Source organism: Pristis pectinata, chromosome 20 (genome assembly GCF_009764475.1).
Source record: "Pristis pectinata isolate sPriPec2 chromosome 20, sPriPec2.1.pri, whole genome shotgun sequence".
Classification (NCBI taxonomy): domain Eukaryota; kingdom Metazoa; phylum Chordata; class Chondrichthyes; order Rhinopristiformes; family Pristidae; genus Pristis; species Pristis pectinata.
The window spans coordinates 19,758,668-19,786,394 of record NC_067424.1 but is presented as its reverse complement, the minus strand read 5'-3'; the positions used below and the strand labels follow the sequence as shown (position 1 = coordinate 19,786,394).

Sequence of the window (27,727 nt, the reverse complement as noted above, 5' to 3'; positions counted from 1 at the left end):
CACTCTAAATCTGGTGTGAATCAAGTAGCATGATCCCAGCACAGTAGCACTGATATGTGGTCACTGACCATCTTGCCACAAAAATATCTCCAAATTTGGGTGTCATGAGAGAGGCCATAGGATCCAGGTGATCTGTCAGTACAAGGAGCAGCTGCTGCCAGTACCTTCCAATTGCCTGCACTCACCTTGCCTGCAAGGATGCATCATGAAGCCCCAGATCTCAGTGCTGAGCAGTCACATCGCTCTCCCAAACCTGCTCACCACCAACCCTGACAAACCTCCCTGTACTATTCTATGGGGTTATACATTGCTGGAAGAGTGCCAACAGAGGGCAGGGATTTATTCCAGATTCCTGGCACGACAGAGCACAGCAGCAGGGAGAACAGGGGTTTGCACCAGGCCCCCTGCACACCGCATAACACAAGAGGATGTACTTTTTTTCTTGAAAAGTATACAGGGGTACATATTTCTAAATTTTCAGACTGGAGAACTATAAGAGTTATAATGAATCAAAGCTCTATGGCATAGCATTAAGCAGGGTTCTAGTATATTGATTTCAGCATGAAGTGACAAATTGCAGGCAACTGTAGAGCCCGAATATTGCAGCTATCAATCTCCACTAACAAATTATCAGTGTTAATTAATGGTGGTATGGCAGAATCCTGGTTCATGACAACCACCCCTCTAACATAGATGTTCAATTCAAATTCTTCACAGGCACGAAAGAGTCTGTCTTTTAATCACTGAAGATATTCCTCCATATGGGAATGCAAGTATGCTATTGTTAGCACAGAGCAATTCCCTGAGGAAGACCTGGTGCACTTTTTTTTTGCTCTTAGGCAGACAAGGCTGAACAATTTTCCATTGGTTCAGGTGTGTAAACTACTCTGTATAAACTGAAGACAAATGACAGCGGCACTGGAAAGAATATGCCAAAGATTGTTAGCCTCAGAGCATAACCCTGCTTAACCCTTTAAAAGAAACAGATCACACTGAGCAGATTCAGTGGGCAGCCAATTTTCTTCAGCAGTTTGTATAACCTGCCCACACTCGCACAATTGAATGCCTTGGTGAGGTCAGTCAAAGCTCCTTCTCATTTATGGCATTTCTCCTCCAACTGCTGAACTGAGAAGTTAAAATTACTTACCATCATGCATACTTCAAATTAACTTCACAGATTATAATTACGTGTTTCTTAATGCTTCGTTAACCTATGTTCATTTTCTAGCTTGCCACAAGTGATTTCAGGATTGAGGCCCCTGAACATGCTACTGTTCACATTATCAAACTTGAAGCCAATCCAGATGTCTGTACATACTACCAATCCTATGCGCTCCTTCTCCCAGTATATCGGCTCAAACCTAATTTTGCTCACCAAGCATCTTAACTTCATCCTGATGAGGTACACCACGCTCAAAAACATATTCTTTGAATGTTTGTTACGTAATTCACCCTACTATGGGTACACCACTCTGTAACTTTGGTGCTGGTAACTCAGTTAAGCATATTTCATTTAACATTCTCACCGCTCCCCTTGGCCTGGTTTTGGTGCTTAGTATTTTACCTATAGAGATGATTCAAAGATTTAATTTGTTTTCAATTTGAATGTAAACAGAGTACCTAATTTCCCGGGATGCATTAGGATCCAACAGTTCTATTACATTCAGAGACTGAGCAAATAAAATAAACTTTAAAATCATAAAGGTATGGATGATGGGGAAACAAATTTTCCTGTGAACTTAGCGACTGTCAAGGGAGCATGGGAAACAGGGCCCCAGTGAGCATCAAGGATGCACAGAAGATGGGGCCCCTTGAGATAAATGCTGAATTAATCAGGATTTCCAAATAATTGTACAGTGGATTATTGGAGTTTTTCCTGCAGGTTGTACTCACCATTATAACCTGAGCAAGATTAGGTGTTCAATATTCCAAGTATGCAAGATTGACTAGAGTTGTCTATAGGCATTCTGACTGTAATGATGCATAATGGAGCGTTATGGTTATAAGTATCCAATCATTGAAAGTAATAAATATCAACTCACAGAGTATGGTAACAGGCCATTTGGCCCAACTCATCCATGCCGACTGTGTTGCCCAGTGAGCTAGTCCCATCTGTCCACGTTTGGCCCATAGCCCTCTAAATATCTCCTATCCATGTACTTATCTCAATGGCTTTTAAATGTTGGTTATATGCTTGCTTCAGCCACTATTTCTGGCAGCTCATTCCATATACGCACCACCTGTTCCGTGAAGAAGCTGCCCCTGATATCCCTTTTAAATCTTTTGACTCTGATCTTAAACCTATGCCCTCTTATTTTTAAGCAACCCCTCCCTGGGAAAAAGACTATGTGCTTTCACCCTGTCTATACCCCTCATGATCTTGTATACTTCTGTCAGGTCACCCCTCAATCTCCTACGTTCCAGGGAATAAAGTCCTAGTCAGCGTAATCTCTACTTGTAACTCAGGTCCCCAAGTCCAGACAACATCCTGGTAAGTCCTTCCTGCATTCTTTCTGATAACATGGTGACCAAAATTGTACACAATACTCCAAACCTCACCAATGTCTTGTATAACTGCATTAAAACTTACCAATTCCTATATTCACTGCCCTGATTGATGAAGGCAGCATGCCAAACACCTTTTTCACCACCCTAGCTACTTGTGACACTGCTTTCAGCAAACTATACACTTGCATTCCTTGGTCCCCGGTTCCATAATATTCCCCAAGGCACTACCATTCACTGTGCAAATCCTACCCTGGTTTGATCTCCCAAAATGCAATACCTTACATTTATCTGGATTGAAAGCCATTTGCCAATCCTCACTGCACATACCTAGTTGATCAAGATCCCCCTGTAGTTTTTCATAACCTTCTACATACAGTATCTGCAACACCACCTGTTTTAATATCATCCACAAACTTACTAACCATGCCTTGTACATTTACATCCAAATATTTCATATGAATTACATAAAAAGATTCCAGCACCAACCCCTGTGGCACACCACTAGACACAGGCCTCCAGTCCGAGAAACAACTCTCAACCATTGCCCTCTGCTTCCTACTACTGCAACCCCCACTCCAACCCTCTGCCATCTACAAATTAGCTATCTCACCCTGGATCTCAAGTATTCTAACCTTCTGAGCAGCCTGCCATGTGGGACATTGTCTATGTGGAGTTTAGCAAGACCTTTGACAATGTCCACCACCCTGCCCTCATTGAACCTCTTGGTCACTTCCTCCAAAACTCAATCAAATTTGAGAGACATGAACTCCCACAGACAAAGCCATGCTGACTAATCCTGATCAGTCCTTGCCCTTCCAAATGCAAATAAATCCGGTCCCTCAGACTCCCTTCCAGTAACTTTCCCACCACTAATATAAGGCTCACCAGCCTTTAGTTTAGTGGCTTGTACTTAAACCCCATCTTAAATTAAGGCACAACATTCGCTATCCTCTTCCAGTACCTCTTGAGATACCAAGGAGGACACTTAATTGGCACTTCATATGAGCACACAAACTGAAAATCAGATTATAAATGATTTTTGAAGAATGACTCGGACTGGGCTCCACAAAGTTTGACCTCACAATGACCAATCCTCTGCAATACCTGCTTTACATCATCTCTTGTCATTTAACTTAAGTAGATGGAATACACATGCTGAGCATCAGATCTTTCTGACAGCCAAGCTGCAACAAATGCACACTGAAATGCATGAAATCAGCAGGACCAGGCAATAATCCCCACGTACATCAAAACCAAAAATCCATCCCATGACATTATTCTACAGGCAAAGAACTTCACCTCATGATTTGATGGCATCTTCTGCCAGCAGGAGAAATAAGAACCAGCCTCCTGCTGGCAGGTGGACTCTGCTTGGTCTTTTTGGTCATGTCTCAGCAGAGCTGTCTGCAAGCAGTGACTAAGCCTCAAGCAACCAATCAGGAGGCCTCCATCGCAATGGCCTTTGACAGCTTGTGCTGCCAAAAGCACAAGAACATAAAAAAAAAGTGTAGGTCATTCAACCACTCATATCTGCTTCACCACTGATTAAGATTTACCCCAGTTTCACTTTCCCTTGTTAATTATATTTTCCTCAATATCCAAAACATATCAATCTCTGGCTTGAACACATTCATTGACTGAGCCTGCACACCTCTCTCAGGTACAGAACTCCGAAGATTCTTATCTCAGCCCTGAATGGTTGTCCAAGCCAGGTGGATGATCATCACTGCATCTTCTCTGACAAACCCAAAAAGAATTTTGAGTGTTTCAATGACACCTCATTTCTCTAAATTCTCAAGAGTGTAGGCCCAGTCTGCTTAATCTCTCCTCATAGAAACCAACCCTCAATGAACCCCCCCACCCCTGCCATTCTAGGAATCAAGAAATTGACAAATTTTAAGTGTCTTAAATGATAAAGAGACACAAACAAGATTAAATTAAAAATTACAAATTTAAAATTTACTTAACTAATATAAACTATTTTAGTTGATAACAATGTTTTAATTAAAGAATATAGAAAAACCAAAGTTACCCTCATTTACCAACTCCATCCAGGTTAGCCACCCCATGGACAGATTAGAGCTACAGAACCTGATACAAAGTGTGGCTGGCTTCCCACCTTAGAACAACTGAGTCCTAACCTAGACTCGGCATTAAGGTTAGAAAATAGACATTATGAGGTCGTTCAGTGTAAGGTACAAAATATTTGGAAACTCCTTTAGTACTATTTCACAGACCATTACCTACAGAATTCAAGTATACAGATTGATTATTGTCCTCAATCTTCCTTATGGATGTGAAACTTGGGTGATTCACCATCACCCAAAGACAATAGAGAGGTATCACTGCAATGCCTCGAGAAAATTCTCTACATCACATCAGAACTATCATCTGTATTCTTATCAGTGCTATTATCACCAGCATTGAGCCAGTAAACAGAGACATCAATTCCACTGCACTGATGCTCAACCCTTGACATCTAAAGCATTTTATATTCAAGTCACAGTGAGAGAACACATGGTGATCAAAGGAAGTGCTATAAAAACGCAATGAAGGCATACCTCAAAAAAAAATTGACATCAACACATTAATCTGGGAAGAACAGTTCACCAACCAATCCCAAAAGTTCCACAATCTCTATCAAACAGGAGCCTGTTTGGAAGAGAAACATCAAGCCCCCAAAACCAAAGAAATAGTAAGGAAACCCTAGCCATCAGATAATTCCATTCAGAAATGTGTGTAATTTCTGTTTACCGAGTCATCTCAGGATCTAACAGCAAACCATGGTGGAAATAATCCTCAAACCAATGGGTTACTGATAAGGTCTAGAACTGTTGAATGCCTTCTGCAAGAATTCAGAACTCATGGTGAACCAAAACTGATAAAAATTAATCAAAATTTTGATCCCAAGATACTGCGTGGAATCCAGTGCCAGTCTGAATTTTCAGAGACTGTATAAACCAAAAGAAAATCCTGGAGAATTTATTTCTTCAACATAAGCTTTTCTTCTGTAACTTTGCTACGTGGCAATGTCTCCAAATGTGTCAAGTCAGAGAACAAGGTGGCTTCAGTGTGGCTGAGCCTGTCCCCACTGGGCATTCAACATTAAGGGGCAAAATCTTTTAAACATCTTTTAGAGTCTGGATAAAAACAAACTTATCCCACCGTCAAAGAGGCTTTGTTGTGCTAATGACTGGACATCAAACATTCATATAAATCGGACAACTCAGACTTGTACCAAGCAATAAGGAAGATGATGGTACACCAAAAAGGGAAGTGGCCACATGTGTGGTTTTTAAAACAGAGTAAGGAGGGCCATAGGAGATTTTTGAGGAGCAACAGGAAAGGGCCTGTACGCAAAACTGCTCCACATTTTGGGTAGTATCCAAGATCATCTAGGTTTGAATAACTTACATAAGGGAAGAGAACAGAGAAGAGGGCGGAAAGAGAGGGAAAAAAGAGAAGAGACGTATTAAAAACTGACTAAACAGTACTTGTAGAGCAGTACTTATACAGCAGTAATTCAGTTCATAATTTCTGCTATCTTTATACAAGATCCTACACCCTACCCAAATGATGATGCCAATGTATTATCAAAATAAGCTGAATCACTGGCAACTTGTGCTGTGGATTGGTCTCCATTGGAAATTTGGATTGAGAATGCCTATTTCCCCCCTGAAGAAGAACCTTTGCAATGAATCAGTTTTAACCAAGTTTGTAAGTGAGAATGGCAATTGTGCTAGGCAGTACCAATAAGCCAATAAAAATAAATTTAAAAATGGCATGATAGCGTAGCGGTTAGCGTAATGCTATTGCAGTGCCAGCGATTGGGGTTCAATTCCTGTCATTGTCTGTAAGGAGTTTGTACATTCTCCCCGTGACTGTGTGGGTTTCCTCCGGGTGCTCTAGTTTCCTCCCACATTCCAAAGACATATGGGTTAGTAGGTTAACATGGGTGTAATTGGGCAGCGCAGGCTCATTGAGCCGGAAGGGCCTGTTACCGTGCTGGATAAATAAAGCTTTAAAACAAAACTATCCCAATGAATGACCAGTTCAAGAGCAAAACTCCTTAACCCCAATCCTGTCAGGCTTCCAAATAATTTTTCAATTCTTGCAATTCCCAAAAAAATAAAACCAACTCTCACACAAAAATATTTGTAGTAATTAGCATAAATTCTAAACTTCAGAATGCTACACGAGTGAGTAAAATTGTACGTGGAAGACAACTATTATGCCGGACTTAACCAGATTAAGAAAAATATTATTCAAAACAGAGGCTGGTGTATTCGTGAAATTAGGGGCATAAACTTCTTGATTATTGACAAATCTTCCCAGTGCATCAAAACAATCTCAAATAATAGTCTTCTGAAAGAAAACAATCCTAGAAATTTAAGTAACCGAGAACATGTTCAAATACTCCATCTGCAGCAATACATCCATGTATCATGCTTAGATATACTTTGGAAAGATAAATTCAACAGATAGATTATTCATGTTGCCAGATTAAAAATGGGATGGTACAATGGCCAAAAGCAGATATACCTGTAAATTTTAAGATTTGTAATACAATGCAGCATTACATAGGGCTAAACCAAAAAGTATTTGCAAACAGGAATCCCACTGTCAAACTTTCAACAAATTTTCAACCCCTCTTAAAATGACAATTACAAACTCCTGAACACACTTGAACCATGTTTCAAAACTCACACATTTTGTACCAAAATAAGCAACAGGAATGGAGGTGCCAGGAATTGCACCAGTATTAATGCCAAATCAATTTCATTATAGTCACTAACCAATAATATTTGGTCTGCCTTCTCAAAATAGCTTTTCACAATGAGAAATCCTAATTAATTACAATCAAGTTCCCAACCTACTAGTTTGAACTAGAAATAAAGCTATTAGATTCTCTCTGCTGTTTTCTTCGATGACCATATAACAATGAAATCCTTATCATGCTGATGCTCATTTACTGCAAATAATTTCTTCTATCAACTTGGTAAAGTTATGGTTACATTCACAGAATGAAGGTCATCATGCTGAAAATGGTATTTCATGTAATCACAAGAGAACAATGAATTATGCTGCAAACCTACTTTTTGTGTAGCCGGGGATCAAATGGGGGATGCTGTGCTCCATAAACTTGTTGTATACTAAGGAAACAAAAAAAAAGAGAAAGACATGCCATATAAGTGTAAAAAATGAATTAAGCAAGCATCATTTACACTTCATATTGCAAATCTGAAGAGGAAAAAATCCAATTCATACCATTAATGAATTGCATGTATAGGATTTAGAGTTAAGCTCTATCCAAATGAAGCGATGCATTGCAAACAAAAGTAGTAATGAAAATACAGAAGAAATCGCATTTTTTCTCAGTGCAATGACATTTGCTTCAGAATACATTGCAGTGCAGATTCTGATTACAAATAAACAGCCAAAATGAAAGGCAGTGGAGAGAAATTATAAACCCAAGATATGTATAAATTAATCCTCTGCTCAGAGCATGACTTGAGTTGAATACACTAACAGTTCAACTGCAATTCATTTCTATCACCATGCATTGTTAAAATACCATCCCTTTACACAACCCAGCTGTAATTTTTATTCATTTGTAGCGACTCACCATCCGGGTAAGCGAACCGGCTCGGCAGTCGGGTCGCACGGCGTCGGAGCGGCGAGGCCCAAGATGGCGGCGGGCCTTCGTCTTCCCTGAGTGACGGGGAGAACCCGCGCGCAGGCAAGACTTGATGACGTAGCATATACGTCATTGCCGGTTGCATTGGGCGGGAACAGTCTCCCTTAAAAGGCCCGCGCAAGGCAGGAAAATAAACCAGTTCTGTTCTGAAACTCTACGACTCGCGTCTTGTGTTCATTCCGCGGTAGCAACCGCTACACATTTCCATTTAATTTCAAGTGGAATCAAGAAAGACACTAAATTGAAACAACGTACAAATATGGCAGAAAATCTGTATGCTCAAGACCACAAAACTGATAAAGAACCCGAAATCCTCTACAGCCATTGTATTTACTTTGCTTAAAAGAGACTCAGAATATTGGGTGATGAACAAAAGGTTTAGAAATACCATAGAATATATCAGAATTGTGAATTACATACAAATTTACTATTTAATAATATGGCGGATGCCTTTCCTCAAGTTAAATCTGACTTCAGAAAATACATGTTTTCTTTTAAGTTGAGAATCAGAACTAGAATCAAAAACTTTAATGAGAAAGGCAGCAGTCCTTTGGCAGAGCCCTGTGTTATGTTTACATCTCCATTAATACATCAGTAGGTGTTCAAGAATCTCTTCAAAGTGATCTGAAGGACTGCCACAAATAGCAGAGGTGAAGCAATGTCTTTACTCAAGCTGCATCACTTGTAGATCACCAGAAATTAGTTTCAAAAGTATCACCGCTAAAGCTCCAGGCATCCATTAGGCAAGGGATGCTCCCCAATATGGAAAATCCTAAAAGAGAAAATGCAACTTGCATCCTCGCAAAGCCAAGAAATTGATTCAATTATTTAAGCTAGATAGGAAGCTGAGTAGAACTTCAGTGAATAAAAAAATAAAATTTCAAGTACATGAAGTGAAGGGTAATTAAGAGTACTAGATTCTTTTCTCAGGTCACATGCCAATAATCAACTTGAATAATATTCACTTGCTTTGCCAATTTTTTTTTTTAAACAACTCACTGAAGCAATAACTGCAGAGAGTATAACATACTCCAGAATTATGATAAATCCAAATCAGTTCAAATGCAGAGGCACTTGTTGATTTGATCACTGGTAACACCAACTTCACTCAACGCACTATTTGACTGCTGATGATATTCAATTTTCTTTGCAAGAGCAAAGAAATCATTTACCTTTAAAATGAGCAAGAATTTCTCATTCTAGGCTAATACATTACATATTAATCACTCATTTTCCAACTTATAGAGCAGCCAAAATGACAAATGCACCAAATTCATGTCTGACAATAACAAGTCCAGCAATTAGTTTAATAGTAAATTAGTAAACCCAACTATTGATAAACTTGATATTGACATTCTGGTCACCTATTGATGATTTTGTACCAGAAGCATGATAAATCAGCTATATGGTCAACTTACTAGGCAACAGTAAACTTACTCTACTGTGACCCTCATTGCTGAGGCCACTGAAACAGCTTTAGGTAGGACTGCACATCTGAGAAATAAGAAATACTATGCAATGACATAATTCCACTAATACAGGACCCAAAGTAAAGAGCATTAAGGAAGAAAAACCAGATGCCAGACCTAATTACAGAGCAATTCTATCATATACAGGCCATCCCTGGGTGACAAATGGGTTCTGTTTTTACAGGCATCCAGAAGTTGATTATGTCTATAATTCAGAAAATATACAAAAATAACATGATATGGTAACCATATTGTAAAGGATGGCATCAAAAGCACGAGACTTATAAGAAGGAACAATTACTAAAAGTGGGGAGAGAGAAAACTATTTCCGCCGTTCATAAGAACTAATGTATTTATGCATGTCAGACTTTTTAATTTAATAATAATGTGAACTTTGTTTGTATGTAGGGGTTGTCCATAAGTTGGGTGTTCTTAATCCAGGGACAGCCTGTATCTATTTTCTTTTGGTAGACAACTAAATTCAATATGACAGCTCTTGAAGGTCCTAACTTGTCAACCCCTGTTCAGAAAAATATAATCTAATAAGAAAACAGAAAATTACATGCAGTAATTAAAACACATTTTAGTTACCAGAAGAGGTTTATTCTCCTCAGCTAAATCAGTGGTTTAAAAATATACACACTGTAATGAACAACCATATCAAAAGAATAGAGTGATTTAATTCATCTTTTCCAGCAAATCAAACAATAATTTATTATTATTTTGATGCAGTTTTTATGCACAATCAATCAAGCATGGCACTGCTATTTCTAGAACTACTGATGATCCTTCTTAAACAGGAAATTAAAAGCAAATCCAAACATTCTAGTGTGCTCTGAGAGGAAAGTTTGAAGATATCCAAAATAGTCAAAAGCTAGCAATTTACTCACAAACATTATTGCATGATTGTTCTGATGGCTGTGTATCATCAGAGAAGCTCACCACAATCGATTTGGAGTAATACAGCATGGAAACCAGCTCTTCGGCACACTGAGCCCATGCTGTCAAGCACCGATTTTATCCTCTCCACATTCCAATCAACTCTTTGCCCCAACCCAACTCATCGTTCCTACGTGAATGTAATACACTAAACGGGAAAAAGTGAAGTGAATAGCTGCTTCACCTCGAAGCATTGTTTGGAACTCTGTGTGGCAGGAAGAGGTAAAAGAGCAGGTGCTGCACCTCTTGCCATTGGAATAAAAAGTGCCAAGAGAAGGGAAGTGGTTGATGGATATGAATGGCCAAACTAGGGAGGGAATGGTCCCTTCAGAATGCTGAATGAGATGGGAGGAAAGGACGTGCTGGTCATGGATTTCCATTGAAATTATGGAGGATAATCCATGGAATGTCAATGCAGATGAAGAGGAAGAAGAGGAATCTTATATCAATAGGAATAGAAACAGAATCAAAGTGCAACACAGCTCAGAATATTTCATATTTTTCATGTCATACTAGTAACAAATTGTCTTATCAAAACATAACTAGCATGGTGCTGTCCCATGTGGAAGCTGCTGAACTTTCGGAACGATTGAAAATAACTTACCTTATTGATGAAAATGTTTCCCATTAATTATGAAACATGCAGATGTCACACACCCATGATGCCAATTTATTTCTTAAATATCTCAAAATCCACTATGTTTGTCAACACAATCAACTTTCATGCCATACAGAACAAGCACTTGTGTGTGGTTGCCACAATAATAAGTGATTTTTTTTTTAAAATACATTTATAATGATGGGTTCATCTAAACTGCACTATTTGCATCTCAACAGAGTAGAATAGATTGGAATGAAATATATCAAAGCACTGCCAAATACAAGCTTGCAAAAATGGACCCAATGGAAGCTTACCCAGAGATTGTTAAAACATTTCATAAGGTAACATTTAATAATTAACAGCCTTGCTCAGATCCCTGTGCATGCAAGCAAACAGTAACACTGCTCACTCCCAAATCTGGAAGTTCCATTCGTGATGTTTACAGCTGGAACTTCAAAGATGTTGGAAAGAGCTGGTGTGATCAGGGACCTGCAACTAAAATATAACACTCGATAACCAGATGCCTTACAGGACATTTACGGGAAATAACCTAGAGGTAAGACAAACAGCAAAAAATAATCAGAATGAAAATACTACTTTTCTGTTAAGTAGACTATTTCTTTTCATCTACTTGTGAATTTGTTCGGTGAAGTTGGCAGCAAAGCATAGAAGTCAAGAGAAAAGATTACTGAATCCATGAATTGCTATAAATTACACCATATGTATTTTAAGCGCATGTGTCATTAATATGCAAAGATTAATGGCAATGCAATTTATGGGATTTTTTAAAAAATATATTTTGTTAAAATATATTAAATTATACATCTACTGCAAGCATATGGGAACACCACCACCTGCAGGCTCTCTTCCAAGTCACACATCGTCAAAATCCTCGAACACCTTACTCAACAGCAATGTGGAGGCAACCTTCATCAGAAGGACTACAGCACTTCAAGAAAGTGGCTTACTCTGCCTTCAAGATTATTTAGGAGTAGGCAATAAATATTGGCTTTGCCTGTGATACTCATATCTCAAGAGAAAAAAAGCATTAGAAATAAACATGTTTAACAAGACTTTAGCAAGAACTTAAATCCACACATAAAGGTGAATGGGAAAAAGATGTAAAAGAACAGGTAGAATATAATCATCCAATATAAACAAATTTAATGGAGGTTGAACAGACACAGTCAACTGAACAAGATACAGACAGCATGATTTCACACATTCTGATGAAACAGGCGTTTTGCCATTTTGCTTAGAAAAACAACATTGACATAACAAAATTAAGAATACCCTGAAACTCAACAAAATTACTTTCTCAAAGCTAGTAAGTGTACACAAATTGAATTAACACAACTAAATGTTGATATGATCGCCAGCGAATGTTTACAATACATATATATTTTGTGTTATACCATTCTGATGCAGAATCTATAGATACTGTTAAAGTGGATTACAGAGGGGAATTCGAAAGGGAATGGTAATTGACAAGCAGTGTTTATGCAAATAACTAATTGGCGATGTGCTCTTTTTCAGGAAACGGATCTCAACACAGAAGTCATTTTGCATCATTCTGGTACGCCTGATGTAGGACTAGCCATATCAAAAGTTGCACAACATTGTAAACACAAGTAGGTTTCAATGAAACTCAAAATACAAACTAACGCAATGCTTTCTGTCAAAGGATGCCTGTGCTCAGATTGCCATAGCCTCCACCCTGCACAGAAGTTACTTTGAATGGCATTAAAAATGCATCAGTAGAAAAGGGCAATGAAAAGAACTGCACGGTGCCACGGGGACTAAGACCTGACAAACATTTTTCCTTCTATGCTCCGGGTGGAAACAAATAGTTAAGAGGGGATTGACAAGTTTGCAATCTCAAGAGCACATACTGAAGCAAAGGGAGCAGCAGGGAGAGGGTGCAGGAAATGAATCCAAGAAGCATCAGCCGTCCCGGAGTCAGTGAGAGAGAGCACGAACCTTCCGGGAACCTTGCTGTTCCGCTTCCAGAACTGCCTCCTGTTTTCATTCGCCATGACACCCTCCTCTCACGCTCGCCGCTTCAAAATGATTCGAACGGCGACTGCACAAACGAAGCAGTAAATCCGACCGCCGCATCAAAGAAAGGTTAAAACCTGAAACCAATCCCACAAACTGTCTGACGAGCAGCCATGTTTGGTGCCAAAACTCCTCTCTCATTGGCCGGGATGGACCTCCTGCACCCTGCCGTCCAATAAGCGTGCGCGATATTTCCAGGTGCACCGTCTCCTTGGCAATGGCATGGGTTGATTGACATGTGGACTTGGGCAGGTGTCCCCGATGGGCCACTGATGCCAGCGGTCGGATCACAGCAACGTTCAAACACCAGATGGAGAGATTGGGTTACTTTCTCCGATCACTGTTGGCAGATCATTGTTTAATTTATCTTCTTCTTCCTAATCTGCACAGTGACAGTAGGTTCAACAACAACAAATATGCAGACACTAGACTCCTGAAATAAAAACAGGACCTGCTGGAAGTCCTCAGCAGATGAAGCAGCTTCTGTGCATTGGGAGGTAGAATTACAGTTTCAGGTCTTTCATTAGTACTAAGGAGTATACTTCTTCAACCAGCTTGTTCACGGTCACCAATTTAGCCAAGTTCATTTACAATGCAAGTTGATTTAAAAATAATCCAAACTTTCACATTTATTTTTTATTGTTTATTTTTATTTTTTATTTTTATATAAATATATTTAATTTATATAAATTGAAGTTGGATGTTGATTTTTTATTTGTTTTTTTTCCCAGGGAATATAGGAAAGTCTATGCATGGGTGCCCATTTTAAGAATATTAGATGAGGAAGGTGCACACAGACAAAATATATCTGCAATGAATGACTTGAGTGAGACAGGTACTTCCACAACATTTAGGAAATATCTGGACAAGCACTCAAATTGCCCACCACATAGAAGGCTATAGCCCAAGTGCTGGTAAATGGGATTACTTAAAATAGGTACTTAATGATCAGCATGGATATAATGGGGCGAAGGGCTATTTCCTCCATGCTATGTGATTCTATGACTATAGCTCTATGTATTTACTGGATTATTAATTCAACATACCTCAATGTTTTCTTATTCTGATTCTGTGATGTGCCATGGAGCATGATCAAAGCAGAAGATGCAGGAGTAGGACGTACAACCCTTCGAGCCTTGTTCTACTAGTTAATTCTACTAGTCAACAAGCTCATTATTTACTTTTTAGTCTGTGTCAAGGCAAGCATCTATTGCCTATTGCCTAGCCCTAATAGCCTTGGAGAAGGTAGCCTTCTTGAACTGCTGCAGTCCTTTTGTGCTAACACTGTTGAGTAAGGAGATTCACAAGTAAAATGGTGTGCAACTTGGAGGAGAAGCTCCAGCTGCTAGTATTCTCTTGCACATGTTACCCTTGTTCTTCTTGGTAGGAGAGATTGTGGTTTGGAAGGTACAGTCAGATTAACCTAGGTAACTAACTGCAGGTCACCTTCTGTAGATACAATGCACTGCTGGTGGATGGAACGTTCAGGATGTTAGGTGGGATGCCAAGCAAGCAGACTACTTAGACCTCAATGGTGTCAAGCTGTTTAAGCATTGTTGGAGCTGGACCCATCCAGGCAAATGGAGAATATTCTATCATGCTCCTGACTTGTGTTTTATAAATGGCGGAATGATTTTGGGGTAGCAGAAAATGAGTCATTCACCATGAGATACCCAGCTTCTGACCTTCCACTGTAACCACAGTATATGGTTCAGCTGAGTTTCTAGTCAATGGCTGATCTTCTTCCTAAACTCCACCTTCCCGTGATGTCCAGAATTTCAAATATCTATTAGTCTCAATTTTGAAGATACCCAGTGACTGATCATCCACAGTCCTCTAAGGTAGAGGGTTCACAATCTACTCAGAAAAATTCCTTTTGATTTCAATTTTAACTATTTGACCTCTTTGTTCTCACCAAAGTTGTGGCTGGGAAAATTCAACCCCAGCTAATGAATGAATGTACTTGTCATTAAATATGTTTATCTTGAAATAGTTCATCAATTAGTCAATTGCATCTTTGTGGGGAATCACTGCAAGAACCCCACCTGCAAATGAAACAATCATTAATGGCAAGGAGAAAATTAAGTGGACACTAAATAGAGATAAATGAATTTAATTCAATCAAAACAGTTTAGCTGCAATCTGTAGATCAAAAATATTTGTATTTCTCTGCATACTCTAGCATGTTATGTGTGGTTTCATTTCATGCTCTTTGAAAAATATAAATTGGTATTAAGATATGCTGTAGTACAAAAGCAAATGATGCTAATTCTGGAAATCTGAAACAAAAATGTGCTTGACACTCAGGACTTGGGCTATAGCCTTCTATGTGGTGGGCGATTTGAGTGCTTGTCCAGATATTTCCTAGATGTTGTTGGAGTACCTGTCTTGCTCAAGTCATTCATTGCAGATATATTTTGTCCTTGTGCACCTTCCTCATCTAATATTCTTAAAATAGGCACCCATGCATAGACTTTCCTATATTCCATGGAAAATTAGAGGTAAACAGGGAGAGGAGGAGAAAACAAAAAGGAAAGCAGAAGAGATGAAATGAAAATAAAAGGAAAATAAGGTAAGGCAAAAGAAGTTGGAAAGAGGACAAGTAATGTATCAAAAAAATCATCTTGAAGCGGATGTAAATGGGAGAAACAGAATCGTTATCTAACATGACCATAAGAAAATAACATGAATGCTAAAAATCTAAAATAAAAACAGAATACACTGGAAACACTCTTCATCTAAAATTGTTGAACTCAATAAGTCCAGGAGGATGTAATGTCTTGATTGGAGGATGTTATTCAAGCTTTTGTTTCTATCCTCCCCATGCATACTATTTTTTAAAACGTATTTTTCTTTCAACTTTTCACAGTCCTTATTGAATGATGGAGGAGGCCTAAAGAGCTGCATGCTTCATTCCTTCTTCATATCCTGAAACAGATAGGTATCAATAGTTCAGTGTACCCAAATATAGGTCAATCAACATTGGTATTGGTTTATTATTGCCACATGTACTGAGATAAATGAAAAACTTGGTTTTATAAGCCATCCATACAGATCATTTAAAAAAACATGTGTACTTTGAGGTAGTACAATAGAAAAGCAGTAAACAGAATGCAGAATATAGTGTTACAGTTACAGAGAAAGTGCAGGTAGACAATAAGCTGCAAGGGCCATGACATGGTAGATTGTAAGGTTAAGAGTTCAACATAGAAAAGGTCCATTCAAGAGTCTTATGACAGCGGAATAGAAGTTGTCCTTGAGCCTGATGGTGCGTGTTGGAGGCTGTCAGGACAGGTGGTGTCATTTCATTGCTCTTCTGTTTATCTCAGCAAACCTGGCTGAAGACTTATTGTCCACTAGACCTCAGTTATCTCTGACCTCTTATGTGCTTGTGAGCCTTGGACCATCTATGTACATCAGAAACCTCAGGACACTGGAAAGATACGACCAATGCCATCAACACAAAATACTCCAAATACACTGGAAGAATGAGCAAACTAACAATAATGTTCTCTGGAGAAACAAAGGACTGCAGATGCTGGAATCTAGATGAAAATCACTATGATGCTGGAGGAACTCAGCAGGCCAGGCAGCATCCGTGGAGAAAAGCAGGCAGTCAATGTTTTGGGTCAGGACCCTTCTTCAGAACTGAAGGCAGGAAAAGGGGAAGCCCAATATATAGGAGGGAAAAGCAGAGCAGTGATAAGTGAACAAAAGAGGGGAGGTGGGGTGGACACAAGGTGGTGACAGGTAGATGCAGGTAAGAGATAGTGATAGGCAGGTGTGGGGGAGGAGGGGAGAGCAGATCCACTGGGGGATGGGTCAAAGGTAAGGAGGAAAAAAGGGGGGGGGGGGGGTTAGAAAAAAGAGAGGCTAGGAAAGGGAAGAAAAGAAAAGGTATGGTTGGGTGTTGGGGGTGGTGGGGAGGTGCTGCTGAGGGGATTAATTAACGTAGGAGAATTCAATGTTCATGCTGTTAGGCTGCAGGGTTCCAAGATGGAAAATGAGGTGTTGTTCCTCCAGTTTGTGCTTGGAATTCTTTTGGCAGTGGAGGAGACCAAGGACTGACAAATTTGTGATGGAGTGGGAGGGGAGTTGAAGTGTCTGGCAACGGGGAGATGCAGATCGCGGTTACGGACAGAGCGCAGGTGTTCTGCAAAAATCCCCAACATAAAGGCACTAATTTCATATGTTATATTACACATGAAATTGGAATTAATTCAGCTCATCAGGTTTATATCACACCTCAGAACAATCCCATCAATCCCATTACCCCACTTATTTCCCTATAACATATACCTCTTACATTCTTTTTAACACTCTCCTGATTCTCCCATCACACACTGACACAAGGGGCAGTTTTCAATAGCAAATTAACCTACTAACCTGCACACTTTTAGGATGATGGAAGAAACCTGAGCACTCAGGAGAAAACCCTGGATTGGCCTCATTGCGCAGGCCACATTGTTTGTGTCGGATCCTCCACCTAATTTTTTATCCACTGCCTGGATGATTACCTCCCTTATATCTACATACTTCCTGATAGACTCAGCAAAAGGTTCAGTACTACAGACAAATAAAACAGAGGAGACAGGGCAGCCTTACCACCTTCAGATTTGATTGGAAAGTTTTCCAGTTCCCACCCATTGATTAGGACTGTGCAGCTGATGTCTGTGTAGAGCAAGCTGAGGCTTTTGGCTTCCTGCCAGTTGATTCCCTTTGTGTCAGCAGTTTGGAGAGCGCATCCATAATTTACACGTGATATTTCATACAGGACTTTCCCCTGGTCAAGTTGACTAAGCAAATGTGCGCCTGTTGTACTGTATGTAGACAATTTTATCCCTGACTCGAATAAGATTGTCAGAGGTCTTTCTGCAATATGAGTCTGATGTTAGTGAATCACTGCTCCCAGAGCAGACTTGTCTTGGTTGGCGATGAGCTGATTAGAAACTTGTAATCCATATTGTTGGTCACCGGTTTCTGACCTTTCTCTCCTTTCTGATTGTGGATGAAGGTGATGATGTCCTTTCTCGTGGTTTCTGTCATGCAAAAACCTGGATGCATTAATGATAGGAAACTTGAGAGCCAAAGACCTGCTGTTCTTTGTCTCTTGGAGTTTCCTCTCATCATCATCCCCAAACAAATAAAGAAAGAAGAATCCTCCATGCTTTCCAGGAATTGACATCTTTTCCTCTGATACTCTGACCTTCTGAAAATACATTTGACGATCAAGATCCTTGATGTTTGTTTTAATTAGGTTCCACCAGAGCATCGGAGAAAAGAAAGGAGTGTGATTCTTTAGCCTGCATGATCCCTTTGATGTTCCTTAATGTATTCTGGAGTCATCAGTTCCTGATGGTGAGATTCAGCCAGCCAGAGGCAGTGATCGGAGAAGAACACAGGCATTACTTGGTGGATCTGATGAAAAGTGTATGGGGCAAACGGGAAGTCAATCACTGTGGTTCAGTGGGACATTCCAGAACTCTTTTACTGCCCATGACATCTTGAACATCAGTATCTCTGGATTTATGAACTTTTCTTTTCCTCCTTTGTGAGCCAGCCAACCTCAGCCTCTGCATTATTTTTGGTCTACTCTGTGGTGTGCAGACTGGGCTCGAAGGAGTTTATGTCATTCCTCCTCCACACTGTTCTATTTCTCTTTATCCTTCTCCTCTTCCTCCTCCATGTGGTGCTTGGCAAGTGGAGTAATGGTGGAGGCTGGAGCTCTGGTCTCCTTTGGAACAGCTATGACTCCTGTTCTCTGCTCCATTATCTCCACTCCTGTCACTGCCTTCACATAGCTGCACTTGTGAGTTGGGCAAGGTTGGTATAGCTGATCCGCCTCCCCACGCAAATTGAGGCTTTTGGCTTCCTGCCAGTTGAATGGCTGGTGCTCCTCCCTGTAGTTTCAATAGAATAGTGCTTTGAAGGAAGTCCCTGCGCTTGGGCTTGCTGCAAGTTTGTCGTTCTCTGGGTTGTCCCTGGTATATGATGCACCCATGGCTCATGTCAATTGAGAAACGCAGCAGCAGGTGGGTGATGTTTACATTTTTTGTCTGCCCTCAGCTTTATCCTCACAGTTTTTCTTGTTGCATGTCAATAATCATTCCTGCTCCATCTGCAAACTTCTCAGGAATGTGAGCACATCGACAATATGTACATGTGGGCTGAACATACTAAATCAGTATTCATGCCATCTTTCCAGTCCCACAGAAGAAGGACTCCTCAAATGTCCCAATCCTACTCGAGCGTCTTCACTTTCCATTGAAATATCAACTCTGAGCAAAGTCTTGCAGAGTAAAGCTCTCTATAGCCACATGCCTCAGGGAAGATCTCAATGAAAATGCTATCCCCCAAGGAGCCCTGGGTGGCAAAGTCATTACTGTATTGCTTCATAGGTCAAAACTCATACTAAGGCTCTTCAATGTCAACACAAACAACTTGTTACCTATGGAGTCAAACAATGTTCAATTGGACATGTAACAGCTTAAAGAGATTTAAAATATACATCTGGCAATGGAGAAACTGTAACCTCTCAGCAACTTAGGGAACAAGAGCTATTTGATCACCTGGGCATGGTGTGCAGAACACCTCAGTCTGGGCAATGTAAGCAGACAGCTTTAATGACATTGTGTTCACCCTCAACAGGGATTGTACCCTTTGCAAGTCCCTGGTCCACATCCTGATCAAAACAAGTTACCAATAAAACGGAGGAGATGTTAGATGTCTGAGTGGACTTAAAAATGGATACAGGCCTGATGAGATGTATCCCAGGCTGAAATTAGAGGCAAAAGAGGAGATTACTGTGCCCTGACCCAGATTTTTCAGTGCCAGATGACTGGAGGACAGCAAAGGTGGTGGATAAGCAGGGAATAATCAATAGTCAGCATGATATTCCGGGGGGGGGGATGCTGCCTGACCAATTTGACTTTTTGTGAGCAGTATCAAACTGTATTGATGAGGGCAGAGCGGTTGATGGAGTCAGCATGGACTTCAGTAAGGTCTTTGGCAAGATCCCACATGGGACACTGGGGTCCAAAAGCTTAGAGGGAATCCAGGACAAAATAGCAGCTTGAATCCAAAATTGGCTCTGTGGTTCAGAATCAGAATCAGGTTTATTATCACCAACATATGTGGTGAAATTTGTTGTTTTGTGGCAGCAGTACAGTGGAAGACATAAAAGTTACAATAAGTTACGAAAATAAATAAATAGTATAAAAGATGAATAGTGTTCATGGGTTCATGGACCATTCAGAAATCTGATGGCAGAGGGGAAGAAGCTGCTCCTGAAATATGAGGGTCCTTAATGATGAGGGTCCTTAATGATGGATGCCGCCTTCTTGAGGCACCGCCTCTTGAAGAAGTGGTGCAACCAGTCAGAATGCTCTCCACCATACATCTGTAGAAATTTGAAAGGGTCTTTGGTGACATACCAAATCACTTCAAACTCCTAATAAAGTAGAGCCACTGGTGTGCCTTCTTCATGATTGCATCAATGTGTTGGGCCCAAGATAGATCCTCTGAGATGCTGACGTGCAGGAACTTGAAGCTGCTCACCCTTTCCCCCGCTGACCCCTCAATGAGGACTGGTGTGTGTTCTCCCGACCTCCCCTTCCTGAAGTCCACAATCAATTCCTTGGTTTTGCTACACTGAGTGTGAGGTTGTTGTTGCGACACCACTGAACCAGCCGATCTATCTCACACCTGTACACCTCCTCATCACCATCTGAGGTTCTGCCAACAACAGTGGTGTCATCGGCAAATTTACAGATGGCTTTTGAGTTGTGCCTAGTTGTGTGTAGAGAAAGTAGAGCAGTGGGCTAAGCATGCATCCTTGAGGTGCACCTGTGTTGATTGTAAGCGAGGAGGAGATGTTACTACCGATATGCACTGACAGTGGACTCTCGATAAAAAGTCAAGGATCCAGTTGCAGAGGGAGGTACAGAGGACCAAGTTTTGAAGCTTGTTGATTAGTACTGAGGGGATGATGGTGTTAAATGCTGAGCTGTAATCGATAAACAGCAGTCTAACGTATATTTTGCTGTTGTCTACATGCTCCAAAGCAGACTGGAGAGGCAGTGAGATTGCATCCGTTGTGAAGCTGTTGTGGCGGTAGGCAAACTGCAGCGGGTCCAGGTCCTTGCTCAGGCAGGAGTTAATTCTAGCCATGGCCAACCTCTCAAAGCATTTTATCACAGTAGATGTGAGTGCTACCAGGCGATAGTCATTGAGGCAGCTCACCCTGCTCTTCTTCTGGACCAGTATAATTGATGCCCTTTTGAAGCAGGTGGGAACCTCTGACTGCAGCAGTGAGAGGTTGAAGATGTCCTTGAACACTCCAGCCAGTAGTTCGGCACAGATTTTCAGTACCCTGCCAGGTACGTTGTCAGGGTCTGACACCTTGCCTGGATTCACCCTCTTGAAGGATGTTCTGATATCAGCCTCCAAGATAGAGATCACAGGCTCACCAGATGCTGTGGGGATTTGCACAGACGTAGTGTTATTCTCCCTTTCGAAGCATGCATAAAAGGTGTTGAGCTCGTCAGGGAGTGAAGCATCACTGCCATTTATGCTGTTAGGTTTCACCTTATGGAAAGTAATGGCATGCAAACCCCGCCACAGCTGTCGTGTGTCCGATTGTGTCTCTAACTTCACACGGAATTGCCTTTTCACTCTCACTATGGCCTTCTGTAGGTCATACCTGGGCTTCTTATAGGGTTCTGGACCGCCGGTCCGAACGTCACCGATCCAGCCTTCAGCAAACTGCAAATCTCCTGGTTCATCCAGGGCTTCTGGTTTGGGAGAACTTGGTATGTTCTCGAAGGCACACACTCATCCACGCAGGTCTTGATGAAGTTGGTGACAGCCGTGGCATATTTGTTCAGATCCGAAGATGAATCCCCAGTCCACAGATTCAAAACAGTCATGTAAACACTCCTCTGCCTCCCTTGACCATACCTTCACAGTCATCAGCACTAGTGCTGCAATCCTCAGTCTCTGCCTATATGTCAGGAGTAGAAGTACAGGCAGGTGATCGGACTTGCCAAAGTCCGGGCGCAGGATGGCACGGTAAGCATTCTTGATAGTGGTGTATCAGTGATCAAATGTGTTGGCTCTTCTGGTTCCGCAGGTGACGTGTTGGTGGTAGTTTGTCAGAGACTTCTTCAAGCTGGCCTGGTTGAAGTCTCCCTGATGATCGGGAAGGCGTCGGGGTGCGCTTTCTCGTGACTGCTGATCACGGTGCTCAGCTCCTCCAGTGCCAGCTTGACGTTTGTCAGGGAATGTACACTGCTACCAGGATGATGGCGGAGAACTCCCTCGGCAGATAAAATGGACAACACTTAACTGTCAGATGTTCCAGGTCAGGGGAACAAGACTGAGACAGAACCACCATGTCTATGCACCATGATGAGTTAATCATGAAGCAAACGCCACCGTCTCTGCCTTTACCTGATACTGCCATCAGGTGCATGCAGTGGATGGTGAAGCCCTCGGTCTGGAGCGCTGTGTCTGGAGTGCTGGGGGTGAGCCATGTCTCTGTGAAGCAGAGTACACAACAGTCCCTCAGGTGTTGATGGAGCATTGTGTTTTGTGATTGGAAGCCTGTAACCGGTGGTGTACAACAGGGATCAGTGACCCTGACTGAGGCATTTATATATATTAGTGATTTGAATGTAAATGCCAGAGGTTTAATTAGTAAGTTCATAGATGACACAAACAATGCTGGAGGAACACAGCGGGTCAGGCATATCTATGGAGGGAAATGGACGGTGGACATTTTGGGTCGAGACCCTTCATCTGGCCTGGTTTTTTGAGTCCAGATAAAGGGTCTCGACCCGAAACGTCGACTGTCCATTTCTCTCCATAGATACTGTTTGACTCGCTGAGTTCCTCCAGTGCTTTGTGTGTTGCCCCAGATTCCAGCATCTGCAGTCTCTTGTGTCTCCACAAAGAATGCTGGTGAGGATAGTCTTGTGCTACGGTACAATATATATATCAATTAGTAAATGAGTTGAGTAATGGCGGAGAGAATTTAAACCTAATTATGAAGTGATGCTTTTTGGGAGAACTAATAAATTTAGCATACACAAAATAAATGGTGGGGTTCTCGGGAGTACTGAGGGAAAGAAGAATAGAGTCATAGAGTTGTACAGCACAGAAACAAGCCCTTTGACCCATCACATCGATGTTGACCTTTCTGCCCATCTACACTAATCCTATTTGCCCGCCAAGTGTGCACTGACCATCAACCACCCATTTTTACACTAAATGTACCCTAATCTATTTTTATCTTGCTAATTGTAAATTACATTTGATATCAAAGCTGAAGCACCAGTGCTCTCCAACCTACTTTAGTTTTCGTAGATGAATTAAACTGTTTTCAGTTATAATGGCAAGACAAGGGCTTACACCCAGCAGTAAACAATATGTATTTGAAATTCATCTTTATTGTTGCCAGTTGGGACATTACTTCAACCAAGCAACATCAGAGAAATGGGTGAGTGTACCAAATTATGCAAAATTGTTTTATATCAAACACCGTAAATGTCATAGCAAAATGCCATGCATAGTATTTCATTTACTACTTGAATATGGCAGAATATTACAAAAGTACTAAAAACAATGTAGAAGCAATTCACTGAGAAGATTAATTCAGTTTTCAAAGCCTTGAGCATTTTACATAATTACCTTATGTTCGCTATTTTTCCCTATTGTCATGGTCAGGCATACACTTATTATGTAGTCTAAAACAAATTAGCTTAGTACCTCCATTAGATACAATAAATGACCAGAAATATGATCGTAAATGTGACCCAACTCCCTTCTGTCATTACATGGAGGAAGCTTTAAATTGAAACCTGCACACAGTTTGGGAAGTCTTTTAAGGATGGGTAGCATCTGGCATAGATCACATTTGTTTTGAGTTAACAAAATTTACATATTGATGAAATATAAATGCTGGTAATTTCTCAGAGTTTCTCCCTATTGATGACCATTACTTCATAAAAGGTGTCAAGGAAAAGTTTTCTTATACAGATAAGTAGCTTAGGGCTGCCTGTGTCCTTCAGGATGAGCGGTAATTGCTTTGGGTGTTGCTGATATTTTATTGGCAAAGCAAATCAGCTTTTGCATGGTTGCTCCAAAATATAGGCCCAGATTTTACAGGGAAGTGCCATTAAATTTATGATTTTTGTGTATTCACTTGCATATGCTGGAGAATCTGCCGCAGACCAGGTGCAGGAGCTGCTGCTAAGAAATGAAATTGCTCCAAAATCAGAGCACTGCCCCGTGTTTTATAGTTAACCTGCACCTACTTGTTAAATGATAAGAGCATTTATAACACAAGAGGCTATTCAGCCCATTATGCTAGTTGAGGAAAAGCTACCCAGTCTAATCCCACCTTCCAGCACAAGTTCTGTAACCATACAGGCTATGGCACTCCGAGTAAACATCCAAGAACCGTTTAAGTCTGATGAAGGTTTCTGTGTTATTATGTAGTTATAATAAAGAACTACAGTTCCCAGCAGGCAATGCAAGGGGTCACATGGGGGAAACAGGAAGTGGCTGAAAAGAGCGGGAAAAGTCAGCCAGCCTGGTGTTGTAAGTCTGTGCAGTCTGTTGTTTTATTGTTTTAATAAATGTTCCGATGTTAAACTCACGCCAAGTTTCTCTCGTGATGAAGAACAAACATAACAGTTTCTACCTCTACCATCCTTACAAGCAGTGAGTTTCAGACCAATACCACCCTCTGGATGAAAGAAAAGTTTTCCTCATCTCTCTCATCATTCTACCAATTATTTTAAATCTATGTTCTAGGGTTTTAGACCTTCTGCTGGGGTAAATGGACCTTCCTATATAACTTAACTAAGCCCCTCAGTTTTATACATCTCAATCCTTCCTTTCGCCTCCTCTGTACCGAAGAAAACAAACCTACCTTATCCAGTCTTCCCTCAGATCTACATTTTTTCAATCCCAGTAACATCTTCATAAATCTCCTGATATTCTCTCTCATCTTTATGTAAAAATGATGACTGGAATAGTACACAGTATGCAAGCTGCAGTCCAACTAGTTTTCCATACAATTCTAGCATGACCTTCCTACTTTCATAATCTGAAAAAAGTTCATTGATATTAACTCTGTTTTGCTCTCCACAGTGGCTTCCTGACTGGCAAAGCATTTCCAGAATTTTCTGTTCAAATCTCAAATTCAATGCCTTGACTGATAAAGGAAACATCCCATCTGTTTTTTTAAATCAATTTGTGGATAAGCAGCATGAATGCCGTTTTGGATCACAATACTTGTAAAATGTGTGGTGCACTTGCTGTGCTTAAACTGGGAATCTGTGCAGCGCTCAACAACCACTGCATCAATTTAATGCAAATCATGTCATGGCTCTAGCACTTAAAGGATACCATCTACTAAACCACAATCTTGTTACAAATGCTGTGTGCTCTTACTAACTTGTTGAAAATGGCAACAAAAATGGCTCTGGAGGTGAGGCTGATTGCTCCCACCTTCTGCTCCATGGGCTATGACCTCACCTTCACTCTTGACAACCTTTGTACCAGGAGTGGCAGGAGGCATCTTAGGCAACCAAAAGGAGCTGGTGGGTGGTGGCCATAGAACACTCTGCAAGGTGGCTTACCCTGGAAGTGAGAGTCACAGTGGAAAAAAATTCCATGACCTGCAATGATTGGCTAAGATAATTGTGTGTAATTGCAGTATTTTTTAAATTGATTCTCCTGTTTGTCTTCCAGGTTAAAGTGGCAGGAAATGACTGTTTTGCCCAGCAATCAAGAGTGGGCACCATCTACAACCGAAGATTAATCAGCCTGAAGGCTGGTGGTTTTCTCTACACAGTGGTTTTCCACACAGGTAGTCCTTAAGCAGTGCTGTATTTCCCTGGTATGAAAGCATCCTGTGACCTTTGACCATTCACAAGAATCTGCGTGTGTGCTAGCTGCACCCACAAATAGTGCCACGTATTTACATTACCACGTTGTTCTTTGTATCTTTATTATTGGAAGTTATCAGGAAAGAACTGCTGACTAGAGTGTACCACACATGCCCCACCCACCCCACCGTGCAGGAACACCAATTAGCTGAAGAGGTGAAAAGAAGACACAGTGGACAAGGAGGAATTAGGGCTCCTGTAACACTGTACCTGATACTGTGAAGCACCAACATGAATATTGACTCCATGTGTGCTGATTAGGCGAGGTTAATGGGGGATGTTTCCCATGAAAAGACTCCTGGTACTAATGGTCAGGAAGAAGCAAAGGAAGCTAATGTGTCAGCTTCCCAAAGGGAAAGGTTGCACATTAGCAGTGCTCCAAAGGACGCAGATGAAGATTACAAAAGGGAAGCATTTATGGGAAGATTAATGACAATGCATACCCAAATGCTTGGCACATTTTCTGGCACAGTTGACAGGATAAATGAGATGTCAAAGAGCTTGGAGGTATCCATTTTCAACCTCGCACAGGAGTTACTGCAAGGTTAGGAGCTTATCATTTCCATTCTTAAAGTGGTACACTCTTCTTGACACATCTTGTTGCCATGACTGGTGGAGCAGGTTTCTGTTTCTGTAGCCAAAGGCTATCGAGAGTCTTTGTGGCTCAGTGACAACTTGGGCCACTCAAAACTGGACTCCATTTGCTGTCATCTGGAAGCAGGTTACCGTTCTGCAAGAACAGAGATGCCATCCAGGGAGATTGTAGCCATCCATGAGAAGATTGCAATTTTCTCGAAGTAGAAGACCAACAACTGGGAACGCAATATCAAAAACAGACTGTGGTTTTGTTGGAGTTGGATTTGGAGTCTTTGACAGCAGTGCTGAGACCTGAGTAAGATTAGGTAAGCAGCCCATTACCTGCTTGGTCCCACGACCATTCTACTGGGACTGTGGAATATGAAAATGCTGTCCTTTCAGAATGCCAGCATCTATTCCCACCACTGATTCTCAGGCAATGCCCTTGGCTGTGCCCTGTAATCACCAAGCTCAGACTTGTACCAAGATGTTGCAATCAGTTGCCCTCAGAGTATGAGCTTATATTAGTCGCTTATTTTAGATATATGCAATAATTCCAACTGAAAATGTGCAACCTTTCACCAAGCTGTCAGCAATCACAGCGCAGGAACTGAATTGTAGTGAGCCCCTTGCAGTTAGGTTTAAAGAAAGCCTTGGCTGATTTGTTGCTATAACTGTATATGTAATAAGTTCCCTCTATAATTATTGTTTGCTGATGACTGAATCAATACTTTTTATTTCAATCATTCAAGTGTCAGGAAGCCATGAGAAGACCAAATAATGTGCTGCCTCTGTGTTTGTCCTACCATTGTACTGCATCTGTCACGTATTTGCCCAGTCATTCAATTTGTTTAAATCACCTTGAAACATTTATATGCTCCTTCACTAACTATTCTATCAGTTACACCCTCAAAAAAACTCC

At 41.0% G+C, this 27,727-nt stretch overlaps 1 protein-coding gene across 6 annotated transcripts in view; it reads right to left on the bottom strand.

The window, feature by feature from the left end:
* Positions 1–13,388, bottom strand: part of LOC127580978 (TBC1 domain family member 22B-like) — a 260,989-nt gene extending 247,601 nt beyond the window's left edge. For 5 of the 6 annotated variants that reach the window (XM_052035004.1, XM_052035008.1, XM_052035007.1 and 2 more), the window contains exons 1-2: positions 13,196–13,388; positions 7,605–7,661 (exon numbers count right to left, since the gene is read on the bottom strand). In XM_052035004.1, the coding sequence (XP_051890964.1) occupies positions 7,605–7,661; positions 13,196–13,251 (113 nt within the window). In that variant the 5' untranslated portion in view covers positions 13,252–13,388. The remainder of the gene's footprint in view (positions 1–7,604; positions 7,662–13,195) is intronic. The other variant, XM_052035005.1, reaches the window with a different exon arrangement.
* Positions 13,389–27,727: the final 14,339 nt, after the last annotated feature.